Here is a 22,423-nt window from a genome sequence, read left to right on the forward strand (position 1 = left end):
TGTAAGTGGTGACCAGATGTGGCTTGAATTCAAAGAAATAGCATCGACAGCAGTTGAGAGACTTAATGCCAGATAAATTAACAAACGACGGAGCTGATCCCCTATGGTACGCAAAACGCGGCAGAACACTGTTGCGGAAACAACGAGAAAAGCATGCCGGATTTAAACGGACGCAAAATACTCAGGAATGTCGGACTTTTACAGGAGCTCGAAATTTAGCGCGGACATCAGTGCGAGATGTTTATAATACACTCCTGGAAATTGAAATAAGAACACCGTGAATTCATTGTCCCAGGAAGGGGAAACTTTATTGACACATTCCTGGGGTCAGATACATCACATGATCACACTGACAGAACCACAGGCACATAGACACAGGCAACAGAGCATGCACAATGTCGGCACTAGTACAGTGTATATCCACCTTTCGCAGCAATGCAGGCTGCTATTCTCCCATGGAGACGATCGTAGAGATACTGGATGTAGTCCTGTGGAACGGCTTGCCACGCCATTTCCACCTGGCGCCTCAGTTGGACCAGCGTTCGTGCTGGACGTGCAGACCGCGTGAGACGACGCTTCATCCAGTCCCAAACATGCTCAATGGGGGACAGATCCGGAGATCTTGCTGGCCAGGGTAGTTGACTTACACCTTCTAGAGCACGTTGGGTGGCACGGGATACATGCGGACGCGCATTGTCCTGTTGGAACTGCAAGTTCCCTTGCCGGTCTAGGAATGGTAGAACGATGGGTTCGATGACGGTTTGGATGTACCGTGCACTATTCAGTGTCCCCTCGACGATCACCAGTGGTGTACGGCCAGTGTAGGAGATCGCTCCCCACACCATGATGCCGGGTGTTGGCCCTGTGTGCCTCGGTCGTATGCAGTCCTGATTGTGGCGCTCACCTGCACGGCGACAAACACGCATACGACCATCATTGGCACCAAGGCAGAAGCGACTCTCATCGCTGAAGACGACACGTCTCCATTCGTCCCTCCATTCACGCCTGTCGCGACACCACTGGAGGCGGGCTGCACGATGTTGGGGCGTGAGCGGAAGACGGCCTAACGGTGTGCGGGACCGTAGCCCAGCTTCATAGAGACGGTTGCGAATGGTCCTCGCCGATACCCCAGGAGCAACAGTGTCCCTAATTTGCTGGGAAGTGGCGGTGCGGTCCCCTACGGCACTGCGTAGGATCCTACGGTCTTGGCGTGCATGCGTGCGTCGCTGCGGTCCGGTCCCAGGTCGACGGGCACGTGCACCTTCCGCCGACCACTGGCGACAACATCGATGTACTGTGGAGACCTCACGCCCCACGTGTTGAGCAATTCGGCGGTACGTCCACCCGGCCTCCCGCATGCCCACTATACGCCCTCGCTCAAAGTCCGTCAACTGCACATACGGTTCACGTCCACGCTGTCGCGGCATGCTACCAGTGTTAAAGACTGCGATGGAGCTCCGTATGCCACGGCAAACTGGCTGACGCTGACGGCGGCGGTGCACAAATGCTGTGCAGCTAGCGCCATTCGACGGCCAACACCGCGGTTCCTGGTGTGTCCGCTGTGCCGTGCGTGTGATCATTGCTTATACAGCCCTCTCGCAGTGTCCGGAGCAAGTATGGTGGGTCTGACACACCGGTGTCAATGTGTTCTTTTTTCCATTTCCAGGAGTGTAGTTCCCACAACAAAACTATGTCTTCAAACCTGGCAGAAAATCCAAAGAAATTCTCATCGTATGTAACGTATGCTAATGACGAGGCACAGTCAGTGTCTTCTCTGAACGATTACAATGGAAATACTACCGATGACTGTGCTGCTAAGGCAGAGTTACTAAACACAGCCTTCCGTAATTCCTTCACCAAAGAAGACGAAGTACGTATTCCACAATTGGAATCAACAACAACTGTTAACATAAGTGGCTTAGATGTAAATATCCTAGGAGTACTGAAGAACTTAAATCACATAAAAAAGCAAGTCTTTCGGTCCATACTACATGCAAATTAGGTACCTTTCAGAGTATACTGAAGTAATCTCTCCATACTTGACAATCACATACAGCCACTTACTCGAAGAAAGATCCGTACCCAATGACTGCAAAGTTGCAGAGGCCACACCAATATTCAAGAAAGGCAATAGGATCAATACACTAAATTTCCGCCTTGTATCATTAACTTCGAGATACAGCAGAGTATTGGAACATATATTGCGTTCTAAGATCATGAATTACCTCGACTAGAACGGTCTATTGGCACACAGACAACGGGGATTTAGAAAACATCGCTCTTGTGAAAAGAAGCTAGATTTTTTAGTCACAAAATCTGTTGAGAGCTATTGACAAGGGATTTCAAAGTGATTCCGTATTTATAGATTTCCAGAGGGCTTTTGACATTGTACCTCACAAGCGGCTTGTAATGAAATTGCTTAATTATGGAATATCATCTCGGTTATGCGACTGGATTCATGATTTCTTGTCAGAGAAGTTGCAGTTCGTAGTAACTGCCGGAAAGTCACCGAGTAAGACTGAACTGGTTTTGGCGTTCTCCGATTTATTGTTATAGGCCCTTTTATGTTCGTTATCCATATAAACGATTTAGGAGGCAGTCTGAGTGGCCGTCTTAGATTGTCTGCAGATGATGCTGTCGTTTATAGTCTAGTAACGTTATCTGAAGATCAAAACCATCTGCAAAACGATTTAGATACCTGTATGGTGCGAAAGTTGACAGCTAATCCTTAATAATGAAAAGTGTGAGATCTTCCATATGAGTGCTAAAAGTAATCTGTTAAACTTCGTTTATATGTAAAACAGTCAAAGCTAAAGGCCCTAAATTCAACTACTTACATGGGAACTACAGTTACAAATAACTTAAACTGTAAAGAACACACAGTAAATGTTGTGGAGAAGACGAATTAAAGGCTGAATTTTAGAGGTAGAACACTTAGATGACGCAACAGATCTATTAAAGACACTGCCTACACTACGCTTGTCCGTTCTCTTTTGGAGTACTGCTGCGTGGCGTGGGATCCTTACCAGATAGAATTAACGGAATACATACAGTTCAAAGAAGGGCAGCACGTTTTGTACTATCGAGAAATAGGGGAGAAAGTGACACTGATATGATACTGGATTTGGAGTGGACATCATTAAAACAAAGTCGTTTCCGGTTGCGACGGGATCTTCTCATTAAATTCCAGTCACGAAGTTCCTCCTCCGTATGCGAAAATATTTTGTTGAACGCGACCTACACAGGGAGAAATAATCATCAGAGTAAAATAAGGGAAATCAGGGCTCTCACGGAAAGATATAGGTGTTCGTTTTTGAAGGCGCTGTTCGACAGGGGACTAATAGAGAATTATTGTGAAGGTGGTTGGATGAGCCCTCTTCCAGGCACTTAAATGTGATTTGCAGAGTATTTATGTAGATGCAGAAACACGCCTCCTAGATAGAAGCGAAGGCCTCAGTGAAGCTGTCTTCATATTTGCTCTCAACTTTTCTCTGTAATTTATCCTTCTCCCTAACTCTATTTCTTGTATCTAATTGTCTCTAATACCTCCATTTATATTCTAGAACATTCCTGCACATGTCCCTAATGTCACCCTGTTCTACGACTAAAGTTCGGCCTAGTGTTCCTAATCCCCTATCCCCCCAAGCAGTTTTCATTTAAGCTGTTACTGATATCATCAGAGCCTGTAAGGTTCTCAGTTTCACAAGGAAACTCAATATATAGGCGGGCCCTACATCGTGACCTGGTCCGAATGGCCCCATACTTTTGCAGTTGGTCATTGCCCTCTCGTAATACTTCCCCTCTAGAATGTCATCTGTTCCTATATCGGATGTTCGTTCAGCCTTTTCCGCCTCTACCTCTCATACGTGATTTGATTCACTCTGTTAGTTTGCTTTCTAAATTCGTGATACTCCACATTATTTCTACAACAATTACTTAGCCTTTCTCAGTATCTCTCATGATCACGTCTTAAACCAGAATCAGTTAGAGGAAAGGAAGAGAGAGCACAAAATGGAAGAGAACCAGTGGTGGACCTAATATTGAGAAAAATGGAGGACTCGCAGTAAGAAATGGGTGAAGTTGATGGAAAGATAGAAAGGTCAGAGAGGAAATTCCAAGGGAGGTTAGAAGAATTTAAACAGGGAGTGGGATTTGGAGTGGAAAATAAAATTTGTGTGCTTAAGTGTGAGACGTAGATTTGGAGAAATTCACAAATGAAGTTTCAGATGCACACAGAAACGTTAAATTTGCTATATTAAAATAAAGGGGGGGTATATTTTAAAAGCGTTGCAAGTGAAAAGACAGCCTGCTTCAACAGAAATATGGAAACCTATTTGGTGTGAACGACATAACGATGAAATGAAAGGTTAATGTGATCCAGCTTTCAAACAGCACACTAGAAAAAACGAGACAGAATTTTCAGAAACGAGGGAGGCCACTTCCGAGATTGTGAATAGTAATTACAGTTTGGTAAATACTGCAAAGTTAAGAGTTTCTCTGGATTACCTGTGGCAATTCATGTAATGGTCAGAAAGAGATAAATCGAGAAGGGCTAGTGCTTGCTTTAAAGGGGAAAATTTAAATTGGTAGGCTGATGTTCCAGATAGAAAAGAACTCGCCATAAGATTCTTGGATTGTAGTGCTCTAAGAATAAAAAGAGTGAAGTAATAGAAGCTGTTAGAACAATCCCATAATATGACAAGAGGACTGAAGAAAGCATGAAAAATAATGTCATCAAATAAGCAGTGAACTGAAGCATTTAGACAGCCATGGTGCGAAAGGGATACCATTAAAGTACTTATCGGGTTATAAGCGTTATAACAAGATATGTGGGTCGACAGGGCATAACTATAGTTTATAATTTTAACGATGTCAAAAAGTCAGTGCGTTGTGCTCTGTGTGAGCCCTATCAGGAACAATTTCAGAACATTCACGTATGCTTGCACACTTAGGAGTTCACTTAGAAATGAAATAAACACTTTCAAAAAATTAGCATTGTTTCCAAAATTATTCAGCTTCTCAAGTATTATAATGATGATCAAAGCTATATCATTTTTATTTAAATAAAGAAATCTATCCCTTTCTATTTATTTAATCTACTTTAATATTAATGACCAATTAACGGATTTCAATGTTGTTAACTAGGTATAATTGATGTTTGTTAAAATACTGCACCAACGATTTTCATTAAGAGTTACTTGAAATACATTGTCAAAATAATATTCTTGCTGCTCTGAATAAATGATTAATATATTGTTACTGTTCTTCCTGCATGATCATCACGGTATCAGTAGGGAAACTGGTACTTTGCATTCTGAAGACGTTTCTCATAACATTATTTACGAAAAAGATAGTAGGTATTATTTCCACGTTTATTGTAATCATAACTGGTCTTAAACTAAAAGACATTGCAGCTGAACAGTGCAGTAAAAAGTTAATACAATAAGACGTGTAGCAGACCTGGTACTGATCCTTGTGGGACCACTGTAACTGGGTACCACCTATTGACGTTGTTCGGTTCGAACGCAACGTAAAATCTGAAACTACTGATGTGATGATGGAATGAATGAGAGGAAAGACACAGTCGAAGAGTCTTTTTATTTGCTATTTTAACGGTTTAGGAGCTGCGAAGGTAAAGCTAGTGATACCAGGAAACGACGTTCGTCACACATAATTGTATGTGTCTACAGCTATAAAAATAGCGTTAATACCAGCAATGTCTACGGTGTAATGTGTAGCCTGGTTTTAATTAGAGTCAAAACAAATCAAAGATTACACATACATTTTTTTTTAAATTTTCGCTTCTTGATGAGGGAATTCTGTTGATGGAGAAATATAACCTATGGCTCAAATTGTTGACACGTGCATTTTTCGTTCTTTGGGTGCGTAATGAAACAATCACTGACGTTCCACGACTCACAACTCGCTCCAGACCGAAACCCTGTGCTACAGCTTTTCTGATAGTGTCACTGTAGCAGTGTTGGGTGGCATTCACATGAATTTAAAAGTAGATGCCGGTGTGTGATTTGTAAAAAAAATAATTCTGGGGTACCTTCGTAAATAAATATTTCATAAAATTTGGCTCTACGCTTTGTTAGGGATAGCCGGCCGGGGTGGCCGAGCAGTTCTAGGCGCTACAGTCTCGAGCCGCGCGACCACTACGGTCGCACGTTCGAATCCTGCCTCGGGCATGGATGTGTGTGATGTCCTTAGGTTAGTTAGGTTTAAGTAGTTCTACGTTCTAGGGGACTGATGACCTCAGATGTTAAGTCCCATAGTACTCAAAGCAATTTGACCCATTTTTTGTTAGGGATTGCCACGAACGTATGGCACCAGTAAGCAGACTTGGTGGCGGATGTTGCAGATGTGCCTGTTGATGACCTCAGAAAGCAAAATAACAATTGGTCACCTTATTTGCGACGACACCTCACAGCACATGAACACAAATGATGTTCTAGTGCACATAATTTCAGTTAAGCGTTAAAAATGTGGTATTTCTCGTCAGACCTCATTAGCGCAATTTCTCTTTGTTACACTAATGATAATAAAAATAGCGTTAATATCAGAAATGTCTACGGTGTAATGTGTAGCCTGGTTTTAATTAGAGTCAAAACAAATCAAAGATTAAACATACATCTTTTTTTTTTAATTTTCGCTTCTTGATGAGGGAATTCTGTTGATGGAGAAATATAACCTATGGCTCTAATTGTTGACACGTGCATTTTTCGAAATTTTCCTCGCCAAGTCGCTCCTGCACCTGAACTCTCGTTGTACATATGTATTTCGTTCCCATACTGACCTAGGAATAAAATCTTCAGTGCGGTGGGAAAAGTCGTAGCATCTTTCAACGATTGCTATTACTTGTTATTACCCCATGTTCGAATGTCGACAATACCAACATTTATGTCTGCACTTGGTAACACTATTAAACGACGACTAATGTCGCTAACAAGCATAACCCTTTCAGTGAAGTTTCTTCATAAACAGTCTGAATGTAAATTAGTGAAACTTATTATTTCATCAGGCTTTCTATTTGAATTCCTCACTACCCCTTTAACACTCGCAACAAAATTATAGCGAGATTTATGCAAACCAAACTTACAATGAGGTAGTTTGACAACTCATGGATGTCTCTGGAGCAATGCAACACCATTAGCAAAGGCCAAGTCTTCTCACAACGTCGCCCTCGACAAGAAATCTAAAATTCAATGACACTAGTCAAATACGGAGGAACAGAAAGTGCAGAAGTTTATTTTTTTGTTTTTTTATGTTTTTTTCCAGATGTGGAAAAGATGGGAGCAGATACGACAACACCAGGCGGCCTCCGTCTCTACCTGGAGTATTATTTCCGCAAAGCATTCAGTAAGTAGCATAGTTACCACTTATAAGCAACGAAGAGTTAAATTATGCTGTCATCATGGTACAAGGTGTCGTCATACTTTTCAGATGTGGACTACAACCCCGTCATCTCCAGCGCAATGCGCGAGGTCTTCTTCAGGCCTCAGGGACAAAACAAGACTGCCAACTTGACCATCAGTCTTACAGACGTAAGTAACGATAAGATTGATTGTAATTCCGAGGAAAGGGGCTCATTGCCGATTCCCTAGGATACGAAAGATACTCTTGCAAGTCACATTTTCTTGCTCCTTATTTAAGTAATTCGCGACTTTTTTTTCTTATTATTACTTCCTACGCCGGTATGTGACTAATAGCAAAGATTTGCTTCATGTATATTATAATTCAAACAGCCAAATTACGGGGACAAAACTACTCTAGTATACAGACGCCACGCGTAATCGGGAAAGGAGAGAAGTTGACAGAGAAGTTTTCCCAACAAACAGAAAATTCTTGATTTGAGTGGGTATTTGAGTAAGATACGACAAACTGCAATCCATCAGGTGCCGCTAGAGAGGCTTTTTCCATTACATGTTGTGTAAATACTAACAAATTTACCTACATCTTGTATGTGAATGCATGGAGTCTGTTCTTTCGGCCATGTCTGTAGGAATAAACACCTAACAGAATCTGCAGCTGTGAAACATTATTGAGACGTGGGACTTGGGGAACGCAGGAAAAGGTGTGGACGGGCCGTAATCAGTTACCATTGATAAGCACATACACTTTATTCAAGTAATAATGTTTTGAAAACAATCACTTAAAAAAATTGACTGTAACACAAGCTACATTGACGGCTGAAGGCCTTATTAAGAGAGAATTCAAAATAATGCGTAGGCTGAATGCCACAAGCAATACTTCAGAACAATTAGCGGCTGAAGACGTGAATTACAAGTGAGGAAGACAACTACAAGTTGAGAATACCAAAATAATTTTTAAAACTATCATTTAAAAAATCGACTGTAACTCAAGCTACACTGACGGCTGAAGGCCTTGTTAAGAAGAATTCAAATTATTTGTCAGCTGAAGGCCACAAGTATAGGAATAATTTAAACAAAATATTATTTTTAAACAATTGCCACAATCAGACCAAATAAAAAAGGGAGTGGTCCACAGACAGTGCTTCTAGGATCGACCTGAGAAAAGTCCCTACAGCTGCGTCAGCGGTGAGACGGGCACCCAAGAGTTATGCTCACATAACAGGATGGCAACTCAAAGCAGGGACAGTTTAAACGCCGATCAATCCTCTTTCCAAATCCGTGTAACGTGCTATAACCAGTACAACGATGGAACAATTCAAGCGAGGGCGAAGTGTCAGGCAGAATCCGGTGTTTAAAACATCGAAAGGCAGAAGGAGCCATTATAACCAAGGTAGACAAAAGAAACCACAATCCACACCGCAATCAAGGAGGCTGTTGAACTACATGTCATGGTGGACACCATCGGCAAGACGAGGAAAAGTACACTGTCGCAAAAATACGCTAACCTCCAGGGCACGTAACTGGGGCGTTAGCGGCCACTAGGCAGTAAAATACCGCTGGTTGCACATCACCAAATAATAACACAAAATTAAAAAACTAATAACAGGCAGTAGAAGACGGCTAATAGATTCCGCCAACTCGACACGATCCACTTGCTGCTGTTCATCTCAAGGCGACCCTCGAGCTGCAACGCACGAACAAACAGCGTGATCACAAAAATGGAGGCTTCACTACTGGATTAATGTTCACTCAACTCAAATTTATGGGTCCGGTGGACAACGAGGTTGTTGCCCTCGCAACTACAGCCCCACAATCCGGCAATGCCTGCGTGCCGCCAGCGGTCCCGGCATGTCCTGGTGCTGCCGGACCTCTCCTGCTTGGTCACAACCGAAATACCGACACACCCAACCAGGAAAACACTTCACGTCCTTCTAAAGATAGTACGGGTACTAGATATCGATAAACGCTGCTGCTGCCACTTGTGGACAGACAACGCTAGCAAACGTAGTGGCGCCAGTAAACAGAAGAAGAAAACGAGGCGCCTCTATCCCTATTACACGGTGCCAACCTACCAGCGGCACCAACGCGAGCCGCACACAGCTCAATTATCTGTAAATTGAAGGGGATCATAGCTGTTAACTGCAGCTGGATATTAAGCGGAATCAGCGGCGGCGAGCGAAAATGTATACCGGAGCGGGATTCGAACACGGGATCTCCTGCTTACGAGGCAGTGATTAAAGCACCTGTAAGTAAGCAGGAGATCCCGGGTTCGAATCTCGGTTCGGTACACATGGTCGCTCGAAGCCACTGATTCCGCGTAGTGTCTCGCTGATGTTGACGGCAATGATCCCCTTTAATTTACACGTTATTGACTTCTTCCGACCATGAGCTTAATTAATAGCCTATACATTAATATAAGGAGCAATCAAATGGAAATGAGACACATGGGAAAAAGTAAGTAAACTTTTTATTATTTCCAAAGTAATCGCCGTAAATATTAACACATTTATCTCACTGTGAGATAAGACCGTCACTGCCTTGATGGAAAAATGTTAGTTGTGGCCTATGGAACCGTGATTGTACCCAGGCGTGCATTTCTTTCTCCGAAGCGAAGCAACGGCCACGAATATCTTTCTTCAGGGCTCCAAAGATACGCAAATCGTATGAAGAGATATCGAGACTGTGTGCGAGATGTGTCAGGGCTTCCCAGCGAAACTTTTACAGAGTGGTCCAAACAAAGTGGGCAGCATGTGGGCGATCGTTGTCCTGAAAGAGAATGGTGCTGTCCGTCAGCATTCCTGTGAGTTTGGACTTGATGGCGCCCTTCAATTTTTGTGAAATGCAATCGTACCGCTGTGTTTTAAGTGTGGCGCCGTGTTCCGGGAAACAAATATTCAACGGGCCCTTGCTGTCAAAGAAAAAGGCCATCATGACTTTCACGAAGCTGGCGTGCCTGATGTTCGACTCAGCTGCAGAAGTTTTACGGCTAAACCGTAGCACATCCACCACACAGTCGCGATCTCTCCTCATGCCCCGAGGAAGGACATTCGTGGCTGTCGATTATCATCGAACACAGAGCTCCACGCCTGGGTACGATCATGGTTCCATAGGCAGTCGCAAACTTTTTTCCGTGAAGGTACTGACCGTCGTCTCACAGTGGGTTAAATGCATTAACAGTTACTACGATTTCTTTCCAAATGATAAACACTGTACTTACTTTCTATCCCCTGCGCGTCATTTCCATTTGACGGCCTCTTATATCAACAGTATATATAAGTCATATATAAGTCACGTAGGCATATAGCAACTGACAAGCTGCGGATAAGAGCGATCTAGTCTATGCTGAGAACAAAATACTGTTGGGAGTTTATATCACAGAATGATTAAAATTTGAACTGACAGTGAAAATAATACTCCCGTGCCGTGACTCAGTTGTAAGCAACAAACAGGGTGAGAACACTACGAATGACTCATGTTTAATAAAGAACGTTACCATTCTTTAAAGGGAGGTTTACTCTCTTTGGCCCAAAAATGCTTGTTCTTTGAGAATTTCTTTCTCGTGATGTGTTGTAGATATCAATGTTAAATTTGGTCAAAAATTTGTTGATATTTCCTCTACAAACTGGAATTTTTTCGACTGGAAATGTCGAAGAGCAAAGGCGGAAGTGCCGTGGAAACGAAACAAAATTTCGATGTAGGCCTCCACGCGCGGTATGTCACAGGTCATCCGGCTGGTCTGAAATCAAAATTGAGTTGACGTTAGCGAAGTATATAAGATTCCTTAGGAGTTGTACCTCGCTTAAGTTATTTGAACCATAGGAAACAAAATGGAAGCCATTTGAAAAAATAAGGTTTTTTTCATCGATTTTTCGACTTCGTCGGCCAAGTAAGAGTATTTATAGATGATGGATCGGAATAAAAGTGGTACAATTCCTAGACAGTTTAGTTAGCTTCGTCGGAAACAAAGAATCATGACAATAGGTTCAGTAGATTTGAAGTTACCATACCGCGCGATAAAAAAAGTCATTCTAGAGAAACGCATTTGAAGTTTTGACTACATATAAATGCAATATTATGCAACTTACGTTCAGTCTGCTATTCCGGGTCCATAAACTAGTCCTTCCTCTTCCTAATAGAGGTCGTTCTGCTCGATCTGGGCCATCCTGCGCTGCTTCAGAGCCGCTCGTACGGCCGGTGACAAGCGGTTTTCGGCCGCTTGAATTCGGTGGTCGTCCGAATGCTTGGCGAACTACGTCGAATAGAGTCCCAGGGTGACGTCCATCGTTGTCATGGGCTTCGGAATTGCTGAATACCCTTCGTTGAAGCTGCTCACTGCCAGAAAAGTCGCAATCTCCACAGTCTTCGCACCAGACTGCAAATGCTTGGGGGGCTGACTTCCAAAAACACGCGTTCAAACTTTCATTTGAATTTTTTGTGTTTCCTCGCAAGCACCGGTACAATAACTCGTCCTCTGAAAGGGCTTCTTAGATCGGATGAATGACTTTTTTAACTTCTTTGGAGTGCGGCTGGTAGTGTTGATATTCGTCCAGATGTCCGGTAGCCTCTGCAATGAGCCACTTGCACCAACTAGTTTCCCCAGCCGTACAATTTTGGTGTTGTGGGTGGTCATCCGTCGAACACTTGTCGAAATACATTGCCCAAATTGCCTTCTTCATCTGTTCCACAGAACTGGAATGCCGTCGGATTGCCAAGCCGTAGCAGGTAGTAAGCTACTTATTAAGTTTATCAGTTTTAGCCATGGGCAAGGACATAGAAGAATTTTCGCGGCTACAAAGACGAAATTTCCGAAAAAGACTGGTGCGTGAAAAAGGCCGATTTCAGGCAAGTGAATTTTTTTGTTCAACCGCGAATAACGGACATTTCCGTTCCGTATTCGGAAAAACTGTTTCAGGGCTGAATTCTAAACACTTTTATGGATCCAAAAATGCAATTTTTAAAAAAATCTATGTTTTGAACCAAAAGATAGTAAACCTCCCTTTAATAAAATGTTAACATATGAAAACACCATGGTGAATCATATATTACCCTCGGACAGCAGCTAATCGAAGTAAATAATTTATTGATAGTAATATTGGAGAGTCTCGACAATACTGATGTGTACGAAATTGCAGTGCCTGTTTTATTCCGAAGTATGATGCAAAGTTGCTTCGGACAGTCATTCATGCCCGAAGGAAAAGATGCTGTGGCGACTACAGCAGTTGTGAAATACTCTAAATGTATCCGCATTTGCGAACACGGGTCACCATCGGCGGCCGAAGTGGCCGAGCTGTTCTAGGCGCTACAGTCTGGAACCGCGCGACCGCTACGGTCAAAGGTTCGAATCCTGCCTGGGGCATGGATGTGTGTGATGTCCTTAGGTTAGTTAGGTTTAAGTAGTCCTAAGTTCTAGGTGACTGGTGACCTCAGAAGTTAAGTCCCATAGTGCTCAGAGCCATTTGAACCACTTGCACTTTCTTGAACGGGTCACCATCAGCTGTATAATGGAATGTCAACAGCGACAATTTGTGCCGGACTGGGACTCAAGCCCGGGTTGTCGTCACACACGCACATGGTTGACGACATATGGAAGTTTGGGTCTGGCCGTTTGTTGTGCTCGGATCCCCAAATCGTAAGGCGACCGCTCGCGATAAGTTGGCAATCCAGATATCCGTATTCGAATACCGGTCCGGCAAGAATTTCCATTGTCGTCATTCCATTATGCAGTTGATGGCAACCCGTATTCGCAATTGTTAATACATTTATTGTAATACTGATGTGGCTTGAGAAGAGCAGTGGGTTGACACATAAGTTGGATTTTGTATGGGGGAGGAAGACTTACTTGGATAAGTCATGCAGCGGTGATAGCCGCTGTGCTACTGTGACATAGTGGCTAGCGCATCTGCCGAGTAAGAAGGAAAACTGGGTTCGAATCCAGGTACGGGTACAAATTTTAATTCATTGTTTCGGCCTACGTCATTATCGTGAATAAATGGTTTTATATCGTTTTGTAGGGTACCGACTCAATGTTCTTCACATCCAGACATACAAGTTGCCTGTACAGAACTATAGTCACCCCCTAAAAGTCGTCTGGTCCCTTTCTTGCGCCATAGTGCACGATTTGTTTATGTGTTTGTGCATCTACAGAGAATAATGCTCGACTCAGAGCTATGTACGAGGGTAATGCCAAAAGTAAGGTCTCATTTTTTTCGTAAGTACAGAACTCTGTTTGTGTGGCAGTTGGTCACACTGTTATGAAGAGTGCTTCACGCGCTATGTGTAAACAAGCGCACACCACGCTGAGGCGCTGTCTTGGTTTGGCAGCCGTTGCGAAGAGAGCTCCAAAAATGGTTCAAATGTCTCTGAGCACTATGCGACTTAACTTCTGAGGTCACCAGTCGCCTAGAACTTAGGACTACTTAAACCTAACTAACCCAAGGACATCACACACATCCATGCCCGAGGCAGGATTCGAACCTACGACCGTAGCGGTCGCCCGGTTCCAGACCGTAGCGCCTAGAACCGCACAGCCACACGGCCGGCAATGGAGCTCCCGTTGGATGTTACCGCCAAGTGCAGTTATTCGGTGTTTTAACGCAAAGGGCACTGCGCCGATTTGAAATCCATCGCCAATTGACGGAAGTGTATGGTGAGCGTTCGTAAGTGGTGTAGAGAGTTTGCAACTGGTCGGACCGAAACTCAGGACGAACAAAGGAGCGGGGGACAGTCAATTTCTGAGGAGACAATTTCTGAGGTTGAGCAAAGCATGCGTGAAGATCGGCGGATCACCCTGGATGAACTCTGCACTTTGGTTCCTGAGGTTTCCCGAAGCACCGCTCACAGAATTTTAACGGAAACATTGAACTACGGGAAGGTGTGCGTAAGATGGGTGCCATGCATGCTGACTTAGGACCACATACGGCACCGAGTTCATGCTTCCCGCGCATTTCTTCATCGCCTTGGAGCCGAACAGGACAACTTTCTGGAGTCAATTGTCACGGGTGACGAAACCTGGGCATACCACTTTACACCTGAGACGAAGCAACAATCACGCCAGTGGCGGCATCCTTCTTCGCCAAAGCCGCTGAATTTCAAACAAACACAGTCTGTAGGTAAAGTCATGACAACCGTTTATGGGACCGGAAAGGAATATTGTTGGTCGACTTTATGCCCACTGGGACCACAATTAACGCTGACAGGTACTGTGAGTCTCTGAAAAAACTCAAACGCGCAGTCCAGAACCGGAGAGGAGGAATGTTAAGCAAGGGCGTACACATTCTCCATGACAACGTTAGCCCACACATCGCTCGGCAAACCGTTGCTCTCCTTCAGTGGAACATAATCAGGTACCCACCCTATAGTCCTGACTTGGCACCCAGTGACTATCACTTGTTCCCTAGGTTAAAAGAACATTTGGCCGGAAAGCGATTCAGCTCCGACGACGAGGTAAAAGAAGAGATTCACAAATTTCTAAACAGTATGGCGGCGAGCTGGTATGACATGGGCATACAAAAACTGCCACAGCGTCTACAAAAATGCATCGACAGCAATGGTGAATATGTCGAAAAATAGCTATATGTTCAAAATGTAAAGCGATGTAAACTGTTGTAGAAAGAAACAGGTCTATGTACTTACAAAAAAATAAGAGACCTTACTTTTGGGATTACCCTCGTAGATCCATCACAACAAGTTTCCAAGCCTATGTTGCGACGGGGGCTGCAGTGGACATTTGGTTTCGGGCACATCGCGAAACGGCATAGCTCAACAGTGTGACACTAAGCTGCACGTTTTCAATTGACCAAACAAACAGTAACTTGACAGTAACTCACTGGAAGCGAACAGCATTGCACGACGGGTGAGAATTTTGGCTCTTTTCTTATGATACAAGGTATCAACTGCACTTACGGCCAAATGAGACTTTTATTACCCACTGTGTGGAGGGTGAATTCAAGCCGGAAATAGCTCTGTGTAAGTGTACTCTCATTTTTTTTCCTTTAGGACTTTTTCCGTCATCACTCGGACCCAATTATTCAGGTTACCGTGAACATTGACCAGAATGTTTAGTGTAGCATTCTCAGTGATCGAATGGTGCCCTTACCTTTATATCTTCTTGATCAGAGCACTGTCAACAATCCCTCCTTCCACGACTACAACTGAAGCGCTCACAGGACTGCACGCGTGGTAAGTTCGTTGTGACAGGCACTTAGGCACCTTATCGCATCTGAACTTACCAGTCAAATCACTCGATCTTAACCAACTGAAAATCATTGGAACTATTTCTAACAGCAGGCAAAACTTGGAAGTCAACATAAACGGGAGTTTGGTAGATCTGCGGGATCTGACCGTTAATGAGTGGCCTCAACTGGATACACCATAACTGAAGAACGTTGTATCATCTCTTCCTCGCTAAATTGCGGCTGTTATCAAGACCAGTGGCAGCTTCACAAAGTATTAGTGAGGTGTCTCCTTGTGGTGACTAATTCTTTCTCCATGGCGTCAGTGTAATTTCCTGATCCCAGTGAGTAATACAAGAAAAAAGTTAACACAAACTTTTTTTTGCTTTTATACTAAATAAAATAATCTAATAACAGAATGCCGACCCCTCAGAAATTTTCGATTGTCACGTTATAGTCATAATCTTATGAAACAACCGAGTGTTTGCGATGCTGCAAGTCACCGATGTTCACTTGGCCCTTCCTCTCACATGTAACCAGTAGGTTACGTCCCTTTTATTTCACCTGCTTCCTCGTCATCATCAGTCTTTCAGTCTGTAGAATTCCATACTACGATTGTCGCCATCTCTCTAATTGGATATATTTCTTAATTTCTACATAATTAGAGACTGCATTAAGTATGTCTCCTTTTAAAATTGCCAGTCGTCGTCTTCCTCGGGTTACTTCCCCTTGTAATATTCCTTCTCTGTTTTTTACAGGAAACTGGCTGTGGTCGTATTTTATGAGCAATGCATTAGTTTTTCCTTCTGTCCATTGTTCTCCTAGCTGACTTTTCTTTACAAATTCTTTGCACAACTCCCTGGTTTGGCCTTTTATCAATCCACTATATCTTCAACACGCATCTGCAGCACCGTATTTCCAATGTTTCAAGGGTTTCATATTTGCCTATTCTCCGTATCTCGTAGCCACACAGCACTGCGTTCCAAACGCACACTTAACCGTCTTCTTCCTCACTTCAGTATTTATTCAGTTTCATTCATTCATTTCATTCAGTTTCGTTTTAATAGTTTTGGCACCTGTATTTACCAGGTGTACCGGTATGAAATGAGCATTTTTTTGTGTAAATGAAACACGAATTTTGAATTGAAAAGTAAAAACATTTTATTCAAAGTACTGACCATTGCTTTCCATACATTTTGACCACCTTCCTGGCAATTTGTGGACACCACGCCAATAGAAATGTGCCGGCCGAAGTGGCCGTGCGGTTAAAGGCGCTGCAGTCTGGAACCGCAAGACCGCTACGGTAGCAGGTTCGAATCCTGCCTCGGGCATGGATGTTTGTGATGTCCTTAGGTTAGTTCGGTTTAACTAGTTCTAAGTTCTAGGGGACTAATGACCTCAGCAGTTGAGTCCCATAGTGCTCAGAGCCATTTCAATAGAAATGTTCGTCTTTTGAAGCAAACCAATCAGACACCCAATTTTCGACTTCTTCGTAGGAATCGAAGTGATCCTCAGCCAATGCGTATCCCATTGATGAAAAAATTGGTAGTCACATGGGACCAAGTCTGTGAATACGGCGCCGGCCCCTGGTGGCCGAGCGGGTATAGGCGCTTCAGTCTGGAACCGCGCGACAAATACGGTCGCAGGTTCGAATCCTGCCTCGGGCATGACTGTGTATGATGTCCTTAGGTTAGTTAGGTTTAAGTAGTTCTAAGTTCTAGGGGACTGATGACCTCAGATGTTAAGTCCCGTAGTGCTCAGAGCCATTTGAACCATATTTGTGAATACGGCGGGTGGGGTAACAGCTCCCAGCCAAGTGTTTTGATTGTATCCTGAACCAGTTTTGCTTTGTGTGCAGGTGCATTGTCATGTAAAAAAATTACTTTGCCATGTCTTCTGGCCCAATCTGGTCTTTTTTCGATCAATGCATAGTTCAAATTGATCATTTTTTGTCTGTAGCGATTAGTATTCACAGTTTCACCGGATTTTAGAAGCTCATGATACACTACACGTTTCTGATCCCACCAAACACAGAGCATTGTCTTCTTGCCGAATCGATCTGGTTTTACAGTCAATGTTGATGGTTGTCCCGGATTAACCCATGATTTTTCCCGCTTTGGATTCTTAAAATAAATCCATTTTTCATCGGCAGTAACAATTCGATGCAAAATTGATTTTCTTACATGTCTTTGAAGCAAAATTTGACAAGGGGTTTTCGGTTTTCCATCTGTCTTTCATTCAATTCATGTGGCACCCATTTTCCACACTTTTGGATCTTTCCCATAGCTTTCAACCGGTCAGAAATTGTTTGTTGTGCAACATTTAGCATTGCTGCCATTTGCGTCTGACTCATAGTATCATCTTCATCCAACATTGCTTGCAATTCGGCGTCTTCAAACTTTTTTCGTGGTCTACCACGTTCTTCATTTCTTACATCAAAATCATTATATCTGAACTGTTTAAACCATCTTTTGCATGTTGCTTCTGATAGAACCTGATCACCATATGCCTCGACAAGCATTCGACGCGACTCTGCAGCGCTTTTTTTCAAATGAAAACAAAAATTAATGCTTTCCGCAAATCATCATTTTCTGGCACAAAATTCGACCTTGTTGACACGATGAAAACATATGATATTGCTTGTTTCATGACTTGATGTATACTAAAGATCTTTGACAGATGTCATACCAACCAAACAATAAAAATTAAGGCTCATTCACAACAAATGTTCCCTATCGACACATTTGTATCTTAACGCTCATTTCATAACGGTACACCATAAAAAAAAATACTGTTCACTGCATGAATTGTCAAGCAGTCATGCATAACTATTTTCGCTGTAATCTTCAGTGCGATAGGATCCGCAAAAAAACGGCTCTGAGCACTATGGGACTTAACATCTGTGGTCATCAGTCCCCTAGAACTTAGAACTACTTAAACCTAACTAACCTAAGGACATCACAAACATACATGCCCGAGGCAGGATTCGAACCTGCGACCGTAGCAGTCGCGCGGCGCCGGACTGCGCGCCTAGAACCGCTAGACCACCGCGGCCGGCTTAGGATACGCAGCTGCGATTAATGACATCATGTTATTCTCATAAAATAAACCCGAGATGTTCACAACGACTTACATGACATAATCTACTACTAAAAAATCATCCAGAAAATATTTGAACATGGCTTAAGACAGAAATTGTGCAATCGTACATGAAATAAAGAGGATGTCAGCTGAAGGCTTCAAGAAATCTTTCAACATATTTTAGCTGTGACTGCCCTGTTTTTAACTTTATGTGTAACTTACTTGAAATGTTCAAAATACCCTCTTGGTTACGTTTGCTTAAAATGTAATTATTAGGTTCACAGTCAGTATTCGTTGTCCAACTGAACGAAAGTAATGTTTACATTATGACTCACTTCTCTGCTTGTGTTGACATGTGACTAACGTCACTGCTGTACTACAGTCAGGCACGTAGCATCGGCTGCTTAGCGTTCATCGTGGACTTGGTTCCTATTACAGTGCAATAGAAGTGTACTCAACTGCGAAGTTGGCAGACGCTCATTTGCTGTATGGAGTAGCAGACGGTAACGACAGCAGTGCTCAATCTCTTTATCGGAAGAGATTTCCAGAAGGACAGTTACCCGTCAGAAGGACGTTTTAAACAACTGATTCTCCTCTCATGGAGTTTCAGACTTCTAAGCCTACTATTCGCGACGTGTAATATTTTAGAAAGACAAGGAACTACTTAGTACAGTTGGCAGAAACCTGTTATCTGCAACAAGTAATGCTGGACAGATGACTGTCTCGAGAGTGCTACATGAGAACCAGCTGTCTCTGAACCACGTAAAACGTGTGCAGGCGCTAGCAGCAGCTGATTTTCTGCATGTGTACACTTCCGTGAGTAGTTTATTCAATACTGTATCAAATGCTTCAAATTTCTCTAAGCACTATGGGACTTAACATCTGAGGTCATCAGTCCCCTAGAACTTAGAACTACTTAAACCTAACTAACCTAAGGACATCATACACATCTATGCCCGAGGCACGATTCGAACCTGCGACCCCGTAGCAGCCGCGTGGTTCTGGACTGAAGCGCCTAGAACCGCTCGGCCACATTTTTGATGACTGTTTGCTAGACGCTCTTGTCTTTCCATTCAAGCTCAATGGAGAAACTTACGATGCTTTCTTAGAGAATACCCCATGTGCTCTGCTAGAACATGTCCTTGCACGAATGCGACAAAACATGTTCCTCATACACGATTAGTGTTCGTAAACTCTAAATAAATGTTTCTGTGACAGATGGATAGGTAGAAGTGGACCGATTACTCCGCCCCCACGCTCTCCAGACCTAAATCGGCTAGACTTTTATTTGTGGTGGCATTGGAAGTAGTGCGCAGAACTCCTGTACCACATGTACAAAGTCTTCGTGCTCCGTATTGTGGAAGGCTTTGAAACAATACGCAGCTCTCCACTTATACATCAGCGCATCAGAGATTTGATGCGACGTCGAGTTGATACATGTATCCTGGCTTACGGAGGATATTTTGAACATTGAACATTTCATTTAGATAAGTGATTCATAATGTGCTGGTAGGTTCCTTTCCTGTGTGTTTCCCACCATTAATGTGTTGAAGGATGGTAGAACCTAAGCTCTAACATGGAAATAAAGCATTTCCAGACCCATGTGCACATAACATACACTACTGGCCATTAATATTGCTACAACAAGAAGAAATGTAGATGATAAACGGGTATTCATTGGACAAACATATTATACTAGAACTGACATGTGATTACATTTTCACGCAATTTGGGTGCATTGATCCTGAAAAATCAATACCCAGAATAACTACCTCTGACCGTAATAACGCTTTGATACGCCTGGGCACTGAGTCAAACAAAGCTTGGATGGCATGTACAGGTACTTCTGCCCATGCAGCTTCAACACGATATCACATTTCATCAAGAGTAATGACTGGCGTATTGTGACGAGCCACTTGCTCGGTCACCATTAACCAGACGTTTTCAATTGGTGAGAGATCTGGAGAATGTGCTGACTAGGGCAGCAGTCGAACATTTTGTGTATTCACAAAAGCCCGTACAGGACCTGCAACATGCGATCGTGCATTATCCTGCTGAAATGTAGGGTTTCGTAGGGATCGAATGAAGCCACGGGTCGTAACACATCTGAAATGTAACGTCCACTGTTCAAAGTGCCGTCAAAGCGAACAAGAGATGACCGAGACCTGTAACCAATGGCACCCCATACAATCACGCCGGGTGGTACGCCATTATGGTGATGACGAATACACACTTCCAATGTGCGTTCACCGCGATGTCGCCAAACACGGATGCGACCTGGATTCATCGGAAAACTAACGTTTTACCATTCGTGCACGCAGGCGCTCCTGTCTGTGTTGCAGCGTCAAGGGTAACCGCATCCATGGTCTCCGAGCTGATAGTCCACGCTGCTGCAAACGTCGTCGAACTGTTCGTGCAGATGGTTGTTGTCTTGCAAACGTCCCCATCTGTTGACTCAGGATCCTTTACAGCCATGCGGGTACGATGCCTGTCATCTCGACTGATAGTGATACGAGGCCGTTGGGATCCAGCACGGCGTTCCGTATTACCCTCCTGAAACCACAGATTCCATATTCTGTTAACAGTCATTGGATCTCGACCAACGCGAGCAGCAATGTCGCGATACGATAAACCGCAATGGCGGTAGGCTACAATCCGACCTATATCAAAGTCGGAAACGTGATGGTACGCATTTCTCCTCCTTACACGAGGCCTCACAACAACGTTTCCCCAGGTAACGCCGGTCAACTGCTGTTTGTGTATGAGAAATCGGTTGGAAACTTTTCTCATGTCAGTACGTTGTATGTGTCGCCACCGGCGCCAAGCTTGTGTGAATGCTCTGAAAAGCTAATCATTTGTATATCACAGTATCTTCTTCCTGTTGGTTAAATTTGTCGTCTATAGCACGTCATCTTCTTGGTGTAGCAATTTTAATGGCCAGTAGTGTATTTTATTACTCTATACGCGATGAGTTTTTCCTCACAGTTTGACCATACCCTTTTGTTACACATATTTCATGCACCTTAAGAGAGACAACTCGTCTTACATCGTCTGTTCGAGGATCGGATGTTGTAAGCTGGGTTAACTATACTGAGATGCAGTTTTATTACCCCACCATGTACCTTTCCCTCTCGATTTTGCGTATCTACACGTGAAAGACTTAATGCGGCATCTCTTATGCTCTCAATTACTACAGGGTGTTTGTGTGCTTGCAGCAGACGTCAGACTGTTTTTTTTTATTTTTCATTACTAAAAACTTCGGCTTTAATGAGCCGCCCTCACAACCGGCATGTCAGAGTGAGCTTGTTGCATGCTGCAGGAACATACTCAACAGTTAACGCCACAGCTTATAACTAATAACAGCTATCAGACCCAGCGCGTTCGTGACAAACCAACTGATTGTCCATGCGGACAGTACCTAAATAATGAAATTATCGTATTGCAGTGTTGGCCAGGATGTCCCATTTGGGTTCGGCCGCCAAGAGCAAGTCTTATTTCACTCGGCGCCACACTGGGCGACTTGCGGCTGATAATGAGGATGAAATGATGATGAGGACAACACAACACCAAGTCCACGAGCGGAGAATATCTCCAACCCGGCCCGGAATCTAACCCGGCCCCAGTTCATGGGAGGCAAGCACGTTACCACACAGCTAAGCAGACGGGCAATACCTAAATGACCGCAGTAGAACGTAAAATAGATATGCTTCAAAAGTTTCATAAAAAGACTGGAAAAACATTACAAAAGCGCTAGAGCGCAGTGAAAGAAGACAGACACGTAATTGCGGGTTTGAA

General features: G+C 43.5%; 1 protein-coding gene across 1 annotated transcript in view; it reads left to right on the forward strand.

Annotated features, from left to right (window-relative positions):
* The window catches only part of LOC124803390 (acetylcholinesterase-like), a 137,960-nt gene that overhangs the window by 84,664 nt on the left and 30,873 nt on the right, over positions 1 to 22,423 (forward strand). Inside the window, exons 8-9 of the mRNA XM_047264574.1 lie at positions 7,282 to 7,362; positions 7,447 to 7,547. Coding sequence (XP_047120530.1) covers positions 7,282 to 7,362; positions 7,447 to 7,547 — 182 coding nt within the window. The remainder of the gene's footprint in view (positions 1 to 7,281; positions 7,363 to 7,446; positions 7,548 to 22,423) is intronic.

This window comes from Schistocerca piceifrons, chromosome 6 (genome assembly GCF_021461385.2).
Source record: "Schistocerca piceifrons isolate TAMUIC-IGC-003096 chromosome 6, iqSchPice1.1, whole genome shotgun sequence".
Taxonomy (NCBI): Eukaryota; Metazoa; Arthropoda; class Insecta; order Orthoptera; family Acrididae; genus Schistocerca; species Schistocerca piceifrons.